Source organism: Seriola dumerili, unplaced genomic scaffold (assembly GCF_002260705.1).
Source record: "Seriola dumerili isolate Sdu_G_001 unplaced genomic scaffold, Sdu_1.0 BDQW01000321.1, whole genome shotgun sequence".
NCBI lineage: Eukaryota > Metazoa > Chordata > Actinopteri > Carangiformes > Carangidae > Seriola > Seriola dumerili.
In genome coordinates this window covers 2,695,168-2,708,691 of record NW_019174576.1, presented here as the reverse complement: position 1 = coordinate 2,708,691, position 13,524 = coordinate 2,695,168, and the positions used below count along the sequence as shown (strand labels likewise).

Here is a 13,524-nt window from a genome sequence, read left to right as displayed (position 1 = left end):
CAAATGGAACATGAATCCAAATGTGATGGAAAGCGGGTAGGTTCGGGCTCTGCAAGAAAATAGTCAAATGCTGCAATCAGACAACATAAAGGTTTTGTCTTTTCAGATGGCCACTCTGTCAGATTAGGTGATCAAAATGTTCTTGTTGTGACTTGGCAGAGAGATATGGTAGGCTACACGTTGGACCGCGACCAATCATAACTTGTCATTTTCCACAACTTACTGAAGCCAACAACAAACGTTCATGTAAACTTTTACTTAGCTGTGTTTACGACTGCGAGAAATGGTGTGCTGGTCCTTCAGTTGTCACATGATGCTGCATTATTCCTCAAGTCTGAGTCCGAGTTGGGCCATTATTGGGCTGATACTGTGCAGTCTGATCCCAGCATGGTTGAGAGTTGGAACATAGTATATTTTAAAATTAGAATATATGTATTAAAAACATATTGGTCATTATATTGATTTGAATGGAAGGGGTTTTAGCTTACATTAAAATGTTCTCAGTAAACAGTAGCTTCCACAGCCAACAATAGTGTTTCATTTTCAACCAAGGTTCCCCTCCATATCTTGTATTTCAGCCATTGGCATAGGTTACAAAAACAAAGCCATGTTGCTTTTTGTATGGGTCAAATAAATCTTGAGCATGTTAGCCTATATACAATAACTTGAATAGACACCAAAACACTTGGAAAGCCCAGGCCTTATTATTTAGCACATGGCTGAGTGTGAGGATGCTTGCACACATGTTCAATTTGCATGTTTGCATGCGTGTTGTGGGTGTTGCCAATCAGACACTGGCAAGCTGAGTGCTAGATCTAGAAAGCCAGTGGCCTGTCCATACAGTGTCAACAGACCTACAGGATGGATTGTCCCCACATTCTGAATTTTTTTTTTTTTTTATGTTGTTGGCTTGTTTGTACAGGTAAGGGTATGACAAAGTCCCTGGCCCATAAGGATGATGTGTGATAATAGCCTTGGAGTCTGTCTTTTGTTTAAATCAAAGATCAAGCCCTGGCAGCTAATTTCATCCAGAGAAACAATCTGGAGCAAACAGTTGTAATTAGTTTATTCAATTTAAATCTTATCCCAAAAAGCAACTTTCGCTATAACAGGCTAGATTTTTTTTCCTCCCCGTCCAGCTAGTCTCCTGCAATGTTATATGGGGTCACAGCAGTCTGCACTCATTATTTTGAATGACTGCACAGTGTTTGTGAGTGAGCCAAAAGGGGCAGGATGTATTCTCACAACTGAGGCCTCCACACATCTACATTTTAGTGAAGGGAAAACAGGGAGTCAAACGTTTCAGCTTACCAAGTGGCATCTCTGCGCCAGCACACAGACTTGAGCACAACAGGCTTGCCATCCAGGGTATTCTTCTCTCTGTCTGTTCTAAAAATCACCACTTTATCCCCACAATGACTCCAAGCTCTTAAGCGACTGGATCCGACTGCAGTCTGCTTTGCTGTATGACACGTTCCTACTTCGGTGGCTTCAATCGTTAGCTGCCGAGGCGCCACTGACCTAAAGATGTTAGCAATAGCAGACAGCCTTGCAGGAGATGGTAAACGGAAGGTGGTGTGGATGGGAGGGGAAATCGTTTTGCTCAACAGCCCAACCTGTCAGCTCAGTGTAAAAGAATGAGACAGTAGAGAATCTCTAGTAGAAAAAGAGTGGAGCTGAGCGAAGAAAAGTAGTATCTCTTTAAAGTAAGGTAAAGAAGGGTGACTGTGGGTCTCAGCTGCTATCAGGAGGCATATTTGCTTCCTTCTTACAACACAATGTGCCTCCAAAAATGATCAACCTGGGGTAAGAATGAAAACTACATGAAAAGGGCATCATGGGAATTTACCCATCCTGACCTCAGCTTTTTGTCTCATCCGCCTGCTGTGCATTTCCAGAGAGATCCACCCAGTGAGATCTGTCTGTGCTTGGCCTCTGACTTATATTAGTCATGTATAAGTAATTCATGTTTAAACAGCTCTACAGAACCTGGCCGGATAAAGAAAAAGAAAAGCTACATAGCCCAGAGATTCACTCTTCCACCATGTTTTCCACTACAAACACCCTCCATTTCTTTCATACCAATGGGAATCCACTGCATCACTCCATCGGCACACCTCCCAATTAAAGAAAAGAAAAATGGGTAATGGAATAAGCAGTGTAGGTAATTACTTCTATACAGTAAAGTGGTCCAATAGGTACAATAGCAAATAACACTGATTTCAACTGAAGGTACAATGAGTTTGATTGATACAGTGTAATGTGATTTGAACACTATCAAAAAGTAGTACCAACACACAGAGTACAAAACTAGTCCTTATATGCCCAGCTCCACTCAAGCTATATTATGTTATGCAAGAAAGTTTTACCATATCCCCGGCCCTTCCCCTTCCTGTCCCCAAATCGAGCCCACAACATCCACAACCTGGAGCTGCATTTCTCATGGTCCTGTGAGGGTGTGTGTTTTCCTGTAATCCAATCAGGAAATCCGTCTGAAATTACTCCAATGCAAGGGAGAGGGTGAAAATTATTCTTAATAATGACATAATCAGCAGAGCAGCCATTAAGCAGATAAATTGTCATGCGCATCGTGCTAAAATATCCAATTATCCTTTGTCCCCCAGCTCTCGGTGTTGAAGTTGGAACTGCCAGAAAGCCAGTAGGTGGATCCCCACTTCCCATTGGTTCAGTCCTGCTGGCAGGTTTGCAGTATAGGGGCCCCCCAAGAGAAGAGGGCTTAAACAGCCTTGGTGCTTAGTGTACAGATCTAGATATGTAAATAGGTTCTATACAATAAAGTTGTTCCCAATCCTCAAAAATAAATGGATGAAAAGTATCTATGACATTTTTTTTTCCTCAAATTGATTCCATTGTGCATACAGGGTTTCTTTTTTCCTTGATATTTTCAGTCCTTCCTTTGTTCTTTTCAACAATTGTTTTTTGCCTTATCTTACATAGCCTCCATTTATGAAAGTTAACACATGCCTACATCTACTCTGTGCCCCACAGAGTAATCTGCAGTGTGATGCCAAAGGAAAACAATATGTTTTCTTTCTTTTACAAAGTGCTTCCCTCTTCTCACCTCCGAGGCGTGTCTGATGCTCTGTTCTGCTTCCAGATAATACCGTCAAGCAGTCATTTGTCAAAAGATCCCGAAGGCCATATCTGTCGCTAGAAAGAAAAAGTAGTTTACTGTACCTTGTTTTGCTGCAATATCAGAACAAAAATAACGATAAAAAACATCCTCCTCTTTGTTTTAGCTTGTGAGGTTGTTTTTTCGTCAACCCTTATTTGTACTTTTTTCTTCTTGTCTTTTATTTTTCTACAAAAACATAAATTATTCTTTTTTTTTTTTTTTTTTTTTTTTTTTTCCAGAAATCCCTTGACTATATTCCCTCAGGTATTAACAGGGTGTTGTAGAATCCCAGTGTAATTCCATGGGTGTCTGGCAACTCCAGGCTGGCGTTTCAGCTCCTGACATATGTGTTTGTCAGCATGTCAGCCTTAAGTCCCTGCTGCAGCAGTGGCATTAGCTTTTTGCTTCAGCCATCAGAGTCCTGCCTGTGTGGGTGCATCCACAGGGCTATACCCGGGTGGTGGAGTGTGAGTGTGGGTGGGGCAGGGTGTTATTCTGCCCACTGCTGGGGAAGGTGTTGAAAGAGTGGAGCGAGGTGAGCCCCCCCATGGTGCTGGGGATCATGGTTATGGTGTTTGGCGTCATGAGTGGGATGTCGTCTGGTGAGCGCCTCATGGCCAGAGTGTAGTCCGGCGGGCAGGCAGTCCTCAGCACCACATCGTGCGGGTGCAGGGAGTCACCCACCCCCCTGCAGTCCCGGTCCAGGTCCGAGTGCTGCTTCATCTGCAGGGACATGATCTCCTCCTCCTGAGTGTGGGCTATGTCATTGGCGGCACTCCGCTGGGGGCTGCAGCGCCTGTGGACATCATGCCGACGCTTGTCCTTCTTGTAGTAAAGCGCAGCAAAGGCCAGAATGTTGAGGAAGAGCAGGGAGGCTCCAACGGCGATGGTCACTGACAGCTCAGTGGAGTAGTCACGCTGGTCCACCAGGTGTGGCTGGTTGTGGCTGTCCTGGGTCTCGGTGGGGAACGGGGTCGGGTTGGGCCGTTTGGTCACCAGAACCTTGGGTTTTGGGGTGCGGTTGGTAGCTTCTGGTGGAGGAATCTGAGGACAGCAACAACAATTGTCAGCATATAATTGATTTGTCTATCCACTTTGTGCTGCCACAATCTGAATTTTTTAATCAGATTTATTTAAGAAAGAAACGCCTCTGCACACAAAGTTAGTCCAGTACAGGCATTTAGTTAAAATGCCAAGCTGTAGTCCTTAAACCTTCTAGCAAAATTTGCTATATTTGCTATACTCGACCCTCTTGCACCTTACAATCATGTCTTGGGTGCAGTTCTCCTTTCAATTTTAAAGGTAAAGTAAAACTAGTCAGCGGCACAGGGCGTTAATTTGTATAAGCAAGAAGTGATAAAGATGAATTACTACTAACCTTGGTGGTGGTTGGGATGAGCTGAGTGACCTCATTGAGACTGTGCAGATGAGGAACCAGCTCCAACCACAAGTTGACCTGCGGAGAGGAGAGAAAATGAAGGGATACCATATATGAGATCCAAAAACAGAAAAAGACTGGCGTCCTTATATAGATATATACAGTTTAAATATACAGTACAGTTCACCTGGAATCACTGAATCTAACACCAGTGATCCTGGATAACTGGATTCAACAAAGTTATAAACTAGCTCTATTAACTCTGTGCTTTCCTATGCAGCTGTGAGCCCATTCAGATGACAGTGGCAGAGTTGTTAAATACAAGCCAATCACATGTGACACCATTAGATGGATAATAAAGATATTCAGTTATCAGTAGATGAGTATTTAATTTCAGATCAGGTGAAATCCATGGAAAAAAAAGCTTATTTCAGTAGCAGAAGCAGTAGTAGTAAAGTTATTTCTGCTGCCAAAACAACAAGAAGAAAACACTGAATGAAAAAAGTGTTTGAAGAAAAAAGAATAGGCAATTAGATAAATGTTGCATTTATAACTATCCAAAGATGAGTTTTTAAAAGTGACCACAGTTTTTTATGATTTTATTCACCATCTGTTCTCTAAAAAGCATCCACATTCAAAGTAGCCTCATGTTATCTTCAGCTGCAGTGAATTAACAGTGTAAGGGCTAAACTGCAACTGTTGTGAGTACAAGAAATTGAGCACAATTAATATGCAACTATGAGCATTATTTATCAGTAAACTTACATAACTAGAATGGAAAGCAAATTGACTATTATTTTACAGTAGATACTGACAGTAATTGGGGTGTTGATGTGTGTTGATCAATTCCTCTGAAATACTCCAGAGCAGGGGAACTGTGCAGCAGAGGTTACCACTGTAGTCTACCCTAGTGTATAGTGAGCCAGCTTCATCAAAACATTATGAAAACCCAAGTTGGCTTAGTCGCTGTTTCTTCCCAAGATCTATGTACTCCCCTCCAGGATGGCTGCCATCAGTATTCAGTAATGCAAGCGTTAAACAGCAATCAACATCAAAACACAAATGGCATTCAGTAATATGTGACAGTACCTTGTTGGCACGGTAGTGCTCTTTGACCCGGGGCTTCAGGCCAATGTGCAGGTAAAGCTGGTCTTTCTGGTTGTAGCGAGTCCATGCCACTTCTTCAAAGCGATTGGGCTTGGTGTGAATGAACTTGGTGTCCTGAGGGACTGGCTGGTTTGGGTCCCTGAGAGGAATAAAGAGGGAAAGAGTTTCCATTGAAATCATTCAGAGAGAGGTGAAGTCTGCAGAACAGTACACAAGCACATTTGAAAGACATGATGTTCTATCTCACGGACAATGCAGTCCTCTCCTGGCCAATCAGTAATAGTTACGTCATCTTGTGGTTGTTTACTTCAGAGGACAAGAAGGACTACAGCTACACAAAAGTTGGAGTGGACCTTTTGAGACACAAGCGTCTGGTTATTAAAATTTTAATTTTGACCCAAGTACAGCATCTCCCTCAGGCTAATCAGTGTAATTATGAAAATACTGGAAAGCAGTGGTGAGATGCAGCCCCAAGGTTTCATCAAATTTTAATCAACAGTGTCTGAGATATCACACCTGATAAAATGGAAAAAAGGTCAAAAGGGGAATTATTGCTCACAGATGATTGGTTTTCTACAGATTCGGATTGAATGAAAAGGTCTTAACATGGCTAATAACTTCACTAATTTCCCTCATGTGAAGTTTTATTCAAATGCTAAAAAGCTAGCATGTCACAGTTTTTATATTATAGATCTCTCACTGGGAGTTTACCTATTTACATAATATAATTATAAATATATATATAAATAAATATATAATTTGTACATGAAAAGAAGCTTCCAGCCAAGGCATATGTTTTAGTAAAGCTGCAGTTTAGCCATGCTGATGATTTGCACAGAGCATATGCTTCAGTAGTTTCTATCCACCAAACTTGAGAAGTAACTTCTATTTTGATCTTATGTACCATCTACTTCTGATAAACATTTGAACTCAGACATAATAACATAAGGCTCACTGTAAATGCAGGTCAACCCCATATAAACACCCACCCCCTTACATTTAGTTTATACAGAGGAGCTTACAGAGGATATTCAGCATGTGATTCCGTGTTAAATAGACCCACTTACGCTTAATCTCAGCAGAACAGAGCCAGCCATGTGAGGCATGGGGGCCCATTCAGACCCACTGAGCGCCCCATTGTCTGAGAGTGGCATATGGAGCCAGCCAGACCTCATCAGGAACACGCTTAACCATTCAAATTGGTGGCATAAATCTCCCAGGTACCCGGCATTCCACGTCAATTTGAGGTTATATATGTAGATCATTAGTGCCTCTCTGTTCCCCTTAGGGCTACTGGGCAGTGCACAGAAAGCCAGTGTCCTCCCATTACACACTCGAAAAACAATTACCGCCATGACTATATGCTGAGAGGCAACATGAGACAGAAGTGGGGGAAAAAAGGAGTTTTAATTTTGTCCTATCGAAAATGTCGCTCTTCAGGCTACGAGCATTAATTAAAAATGTATTTGAAGATATGTAGGGTGTATCTGCATAGAATACCAATTACATTGTACAGTCTATAAAATACAATAGTACAATTTACTGATACTGGTCATCAAAACAGAGAAAACACAATTACAATGAAATTATCAATTAATTTGTGGTCTTGTAATGGTAGCTGCATGCTCATCAAGTGTGACTGCAAATAAATGCCCACAAAAATGGTTTAAACAACCCTTTGGCTGTGTTTTTTATAGAACTATGCTCCATATATGAACATGCTGAAGCATGTAAATCAGGGTCCTCTACAGGAAATTACTGGACAGCAGTGGGGAACCGTCAGGGCCTTCTAGGCCTTCAGAGAAGGCCAAACATATCAGCATTTTTAATGCCATATTTAATCTCTTTCATTTAATTAATTTTCAAATTATTCTCTTCTAATTCATATTTTAGCCTAATTTTCTACAACGTTTGCTCCGGACATGAAAGGGTTACTGTCCTAAAACCGTGAAAATACAATTATCCAATCAGATTTTTCTTTTATTTGTTGTCTCTCTGCAGAAAAATGGTGAGCTGGTTCACTCATTTGTTAGGACTTCATAATCGAGACCGCAGGCCTGAACCTCTCATAGCTGTGCATTTTTGTTTAGAAAGTGGCAAGTGAATGAACTGATCACATTTTGATTTATAGTGGGTGGGAGCAAATATCAATGCCCTAGGTCTTCCCAAAGGCTCAAGGCAAAAGCTGCCTCACAGGGTTTATGGAATAGAATGTTTTTTTTATAGTAATCGCACCGTGAATTGGTGCTGCTTATGCTGTATACTGTAACATAGATTTCCATGTCCAACATTTAAGTGTTCTGCAGCTTTTTCCAAAAAAAAAGAAAGTAACTGTAAATGAAGTTTAAAGTGTGCAGGAAGTGCTATATTAAAAGAAGCTACTTTGACTCCAAATCAGTCTTTGTGTATGTAAAGATGCTTAAGGTAGAAATTAACAACAAGAGTCTCATGGTTTTCATGGTCTTTTGCCACCAAGTGGCATAACCCCTTCCAAGGTTGTTTGAGTTCATAGATGAAATATTGTCTTACAATAGCATGAGAAAAAGAGGATAAAGCGAACACAGACAAAGTCTGGATGCAACTATCACAGACATCAAAACTGTAATGAAGGAGTTTAACCATTATTTACAGCAAGATAAAAGTACTGTATTCTCATAGTTCCTGAGAACATGGGTGTACAGTTACTTGTAAGTTTGAGTTGCAGCTTCTTCAGTTGGTGTTCCGATAGTTCAATCTTAGACTTTCAAACTAGCTACCAATACATCTGAACTCGGTTAACAGGCTCTGTTAAGTTATGATGTTACTGTTCCGGTTCACGGGCGATAGCATATAGAAAGTGACATTTAGTGTGTTCATACCCTGTTTTGGCAAAGTTTGTCCAGTAGGTCATGACGACGGCACTGAGCATCACATCGTTCTTAGAGAAGTTGCAGGGAAACAGCTCCGTTGGTCCAATCATCGGTAAGCCAAACACATAAGGGATCTCATCTCCATGTGCTGCATCTGCCCACGGTGGTACCTAATGAGCAGCAGATGAATCAGATCAAATCAGATCAGTATTATTACATTTATGTGACAGATACAGGACATTAAAAGGCATTATTTTTGCTGCTTACACACAATGGATAAGACGATGATGCACAAACACAGACAGATCAAAGAAGCTGGGGAAAATACAATATTTTTGGAGAGAGATGGGAAAATTAGATAAGTTTTTAATATTATTTTGCCTACCATATCTGGCCCATTATTCAGTGTATTACAGAGAGAGACGAGATGAGAAATAAAGGGATCGTGCTGACAGGGGAGGATGGCTTTGAGCTGAATTTTAAACAAAAATGTTGAACATGTCACTACCTGTAGCCTGTGGAATGGAAAAAAAAAAAAACGCCAAAAAAGAAAATGTGGAGATTTAATCACCACTCATTCCTTTCATTCAGCACTGTATAATCAGTAGTACACTGACAGTGTAGTCAGTGTAGTAGTGTATGCAGAAAAAAGTTACAGCAGCAAAACTAGGAGTAAAGAAGTTTGGAAGTCAATGCTAGTCACTTCTCTGGCTGCAAACTAGTCAATTACAACAATATAACTGGAGTAAAAACAGGCCTTGTTTTGTTCCACCATCTGTCATCATGTCACAAAATAATTAAGTTTTGTACTCTGAAGCAGATTTCTTCCCAAATCTGACACTAAGTAACCTTTTCTAAAACACTAGGCTGCCTGCTTTTCAGTAATGGTCTTGCTGGTTTACATTAATTATAGAAAAATGTGAACTTCTTCTGTATAATGATTCTGTTAAAGCCTCAGGGTGTGTAACAACAGAACAAAATGCAAACTTCAGAGGTAAGTGCATACAGAGACAATAGGTAGACACAAACAAAAAAACGTGTATGTATGGAGAAAACTGGTCGGAAGAAAAATATCAGGAGAGCATGAGTTCCTGGTGGGTTCTGAGATCAGTGCAGAGTCTGCAGTCACATATACAGATGTGCTGCACACACACACGTCATCTGTGCAGGTTATTGGCAAGGAAGGGCTAAAAAAAACCCAGTTGATAAAGAGTCGTGAATGACCACAGACCCAGACCTATGTGAATGGTCCAAATAAGAGATGAGGGTGGTGATTCAGAGATCTGGAAGCACACTACTTGAAAGCACCTTCAGAGTTGATACAGTAACTGACTGACCTTTAAACACAAAATTTACTCTTTATAATCTCTCTGCTTGATCTCAGATTATGTCTTGGTTTTGTCTCTGTGAGCAGTCAATGAACAAACAAATTTTGTAACTTTTACCATATTGTTGACGATCTGTAAAGTAGTAGCAGCTGATGTAGTACAGCCAGAGACCCACCTGTTCTGTCTGACAGTGATGGTAGAAGGCATAGAAATATGTTGGTGACCCAAAGCTAGAGTGCAGGTCAGCTGTGGCAACAGCTGGTGCCACCCACTGGTGATCGGTGAACAGCGCCAGCAGTGTCTTCCGGCGGGTCTCTGGGTTGTGCCTATCGGCCCAGTCAGTGTACATGAACTTGATGGTCTCTCGGAGGATGTCTTTACCCTCTGGGTAGCCATACAGGTCATCCACAAAGCTGGACACGGCGTAGTCAAAGTCATTAGCCTGGACGCCGTTTTCGTTGTCCACAATAAGCTCCACAAACTTAAGGCCTTCACCTTGGTTCACTCCCAACATAATGTCATAGTTGAGGAACTCACCTGGAAAGAAATTGAGCAGATGGTTGTGAAAAGTACAAATTCAGGGTCAGAACATTGTTTGATATTGCTCGTTCTCGAACAAAGTACCTTGCTCCATGAGTATTTGAGGGTCATCAGGTATAACATCTCCATCAATAACAGGTCCAAAGGCAATGTGGTAACGGGCCGGCTGAATGTCTTGATCGACCAGCTCTTTGTAATGTTTTCTCTGCAGACACACTACGAGTTCTACAGTGTCCTCCAGGTTACAGCCCACCTTACGGGCCAGCATCCGGGCATACTTTGCTGGCTGAAAACTGACGGCCCAGCTGGACAGAGCCGTGCCGCTCTGGGCGATGGCCCTCTGGAACAGGCCTGGAGATGAAGACAGCAGAGGGACAGGGAGGAGAGAAAGAGAGAAAGAAACAAACTATGATTCAGGAAGATTTTGAACATAACACAAAAAGATACACTATACAAATATACAGTGTAACCTGAGGGCATTGAAATCTGCATACAAATACACGTGCTGACGCGGCTGCAACTGAATAAAAAGGCTCAGTGAAGTTTACACGGTCACATGACAGATGGAGGCCAGTTTGTGGTAGCCACACTAGCTTGTGTAGTTATACTGTATGAAGGGGGATCAGTGAACAGACTTCCTTTGTTCTTTCTCCTCTATTTATATTTGACAAAGCAGTACTTTATCACTGTAATTAAAATAAATGTAAAAATTTCAAAAGTTCAAATTATGAAGGAAACAAACTCAAAAAAAACAACAAAAAAAACAAAACAAATAAATATCCCTCCAGAGTATCACAACTCTAACCTTGACCGATTTTCTTGGCAAAACCTAATTACAGACTTCACACTTTGTACACACTCCATCCACCCCAACCCCCTGCCAGCAACTCTGCTGAGGTTGATGAATGTAGCATTTCATTCATTAATTCAAAAAACATTGCCTCTGAACATAATCCAATGCCATGGCAAAATAATTGGAACAACTTCGAATCATGTGAACAGAATTTCTGGAAGACAGGATTGACATATTCATACCAATAATGAAGAGTGATCAGATTTTGAAAACAACATTTTAAGGAACAGGTTACTTTCCGATTGCTATTTTACAGTGTAACGATCACATAGTTGTCCTAATAATTCTATAATGCGTGTTTTTTTTTTTTTATTACCAGCTCTGTTTCAGACGATGAAGGTCAAAACAACAATAAATATGAATTTTCATTGATCAGTTTAGCCTGGAATGTCAACATTTTTCTGTATAAAAACACAGTCAAACCCACGGCCGGTACGGTCTGCAAGGTAACACTGAAGTTAACTTGCATGTGTGTCTTTCAGTCATGTTTGCTAAACACTGAAGAGGCCATGTATTTTATGAAACTGCCAAACCTGTTTTTTTTTTTTTTCTTTTCTGGTTTTGGTCTTTTAATAGGATTAGCAGAAAAACAGAGAGAAAAGAGCTTTATCCTTTTAATAATGATGATCATTCCATCATGTAATGTTCTTATTACCAATTATGTGCATGAGTACAGCATTGATTATAGGTACACTTTGCGTTGAATAAAAAAAACATAAATCATTTCTACTTATGGATGTTTTATTTTTTAGTTTTTCAAATGTAAAATTCAAAGAAGCAAATATAGAAGGAAACTTGTTTTGCTCCCATTGCATCTGACCTTATCCTGCTACAGCTCCGACTCAGTTAACTATCCTGCAGGGCAGAACTTTACATCTACAGGTTTGGATTGGATCATGTTTTACATGAGCAATACAAGGCCAAACACATTATAATTAGTCAGGTTGCATTCACACCAACCACGCTGGGCCAGTGTATTTCTCCTCTGGAGTATGTTTGGTAATGTTGAAACGGCACCATTTGAACACAGGCAGCATTTCACAGTTGTAGTCAAAATCAGCTTCATAAGAGCAAAAGGCTTGACTTAAAACAATTCAAAAACAGCACCTGAAAAACTAAACTGTGAACTATATTGAGCTTCCTTTGCACTGAGTGCCCACAATACTGTCACATATATCTGAGGTGTTCATACTTGAATGTACACGAGGATCACGTGGGATTTCCCAGTGACTTTGATTTTTACCTTTGGTGGAGTTGCTCCACCGGTTGCCCTCAGAGTAGTGAGACAGCGTGAGCAGGTTGACACAGGAAGCTCCAGCGCCTGAGCCAAAGACAGTAATACGTAACGGGTCGCCGCCAAAGGCTGCAATGTTCTCACTCGTCCAACGCAGAGCCTGGATCTGGTCCAACAAACCATAATTCCCTTTGGCTGCCTGGTCACCTGTACTCAGGAACCCTGCACGAGTGGACAAAGATCACAGAAGATGTTAGTTTGGGCCTATACTTCTTTTTATTGTTATGAGTGTCGTAAGCAGAAGAGTTCATTGGCAATAATATTACTTCTCCCATTAACAACCATTATCTTTAATGGCAAGAGATATTCCCTATAAATATCATGTATAGCATTTGTTTTGTTGATAAGAAAGGGTACAGATTTTTCAACCAAGAAGTTGCTTAAATGAACAATTTATTGCTACAGGAATTGGAGGAAACAGGAAATTAAAGTCTTTCTTCAATAAGAAGCCCTACAGAATTCCAAGTACAAATATACAAGCTCAAAAAAAAAATTATTGATTGAAGAAAGAAAATACGAAAGTAAGGTACAAAAGTTGCAACAGCTATTACAAGCAAACCATACAGATTTTACAATCTAAGAAGTGAAAAAGACAAGAGATGAAAAGTGACAGGACAGAATAGAGGAGGGGAGTTGATCGCCATGTGACATAAAAACAGAAATTTTTCTCTCTGTAATTTTGTCGCCTTGCAATTAGTCTGTAGCTATGTAATTATCACAAGCAATAGCCCAGCAGTTAGTGATTTCGCATCTAGATTTTCTTCTCAAGGTCAGCTTGACAAAGCCAGGAAAGATACACTAACAAAAAATATGGCTTGAATGGATTGGCAGATACAGTTACATACAATCAGCAAAATATTTTTTTATTTTTTTTTATTTTTTATTTTTCTCCTATGGAGAAAAAAAAAAACTCTCATAGATTTACAGTTAATTATCCCTCACAAAATGAAAAGTGAATACCACCAGGGAGACAACTATTTCATTTTTTTTTTTTAATTATTTTCTTTTTGATCTCTTTGATTAAAATAATATAAAGGGT

At 40.4% G+C, this 13,524-nt stretch overlaps 1 protein-coding gene across 4 annotated transcripts in view; it reads right to left on the bottom strand.

Moving 5' to 3' along the window:
• Positions 1-3,409: 3,409 nt before the first annotated feature.
• The window catches only part of nlgn1 (neuroligin 1), a 285,005-nt gene continuing 274,890 nt past the window's right edge, over positions 3,410-13,524 (bottom strand). For all 4 annotated transcript variants that reach the window (XM_022759225.1, XM_022759226.1, XM_022759228.1 and 1 more), the window contains 7 exons: positions 12,462-12,647; positions 10,423-10,689; positions 9,974-10,335; positions 8,480-8,640; positions 5,604-5,760; positions 4,515-4,592; positions 3,410-4,180 (listed from right to left, as the gene is read on the bottom strand). In XM_022759225.1, the coding sequence (XP_022614946.1) occupies positions 3,584-4,180; positions 4,515-4,592; positions 5,604-5,760; positions 8,480-8,640; positions 9,974-10,335; positions 10,423-10,689; positions 12,462-12,647 (1,808 nt within the window). In that variant the 3' untranslated portion in view covers positions 3,410-3,583. The remainder of the gene's footprint in view (positions 4,181-4,514; positions 4,593-5,603; positions 5,761-8,479; positions 8,641-9,973; positions 10,336-10,422; positions 10,690-12,461; positions 12,648-13,524) is intronic.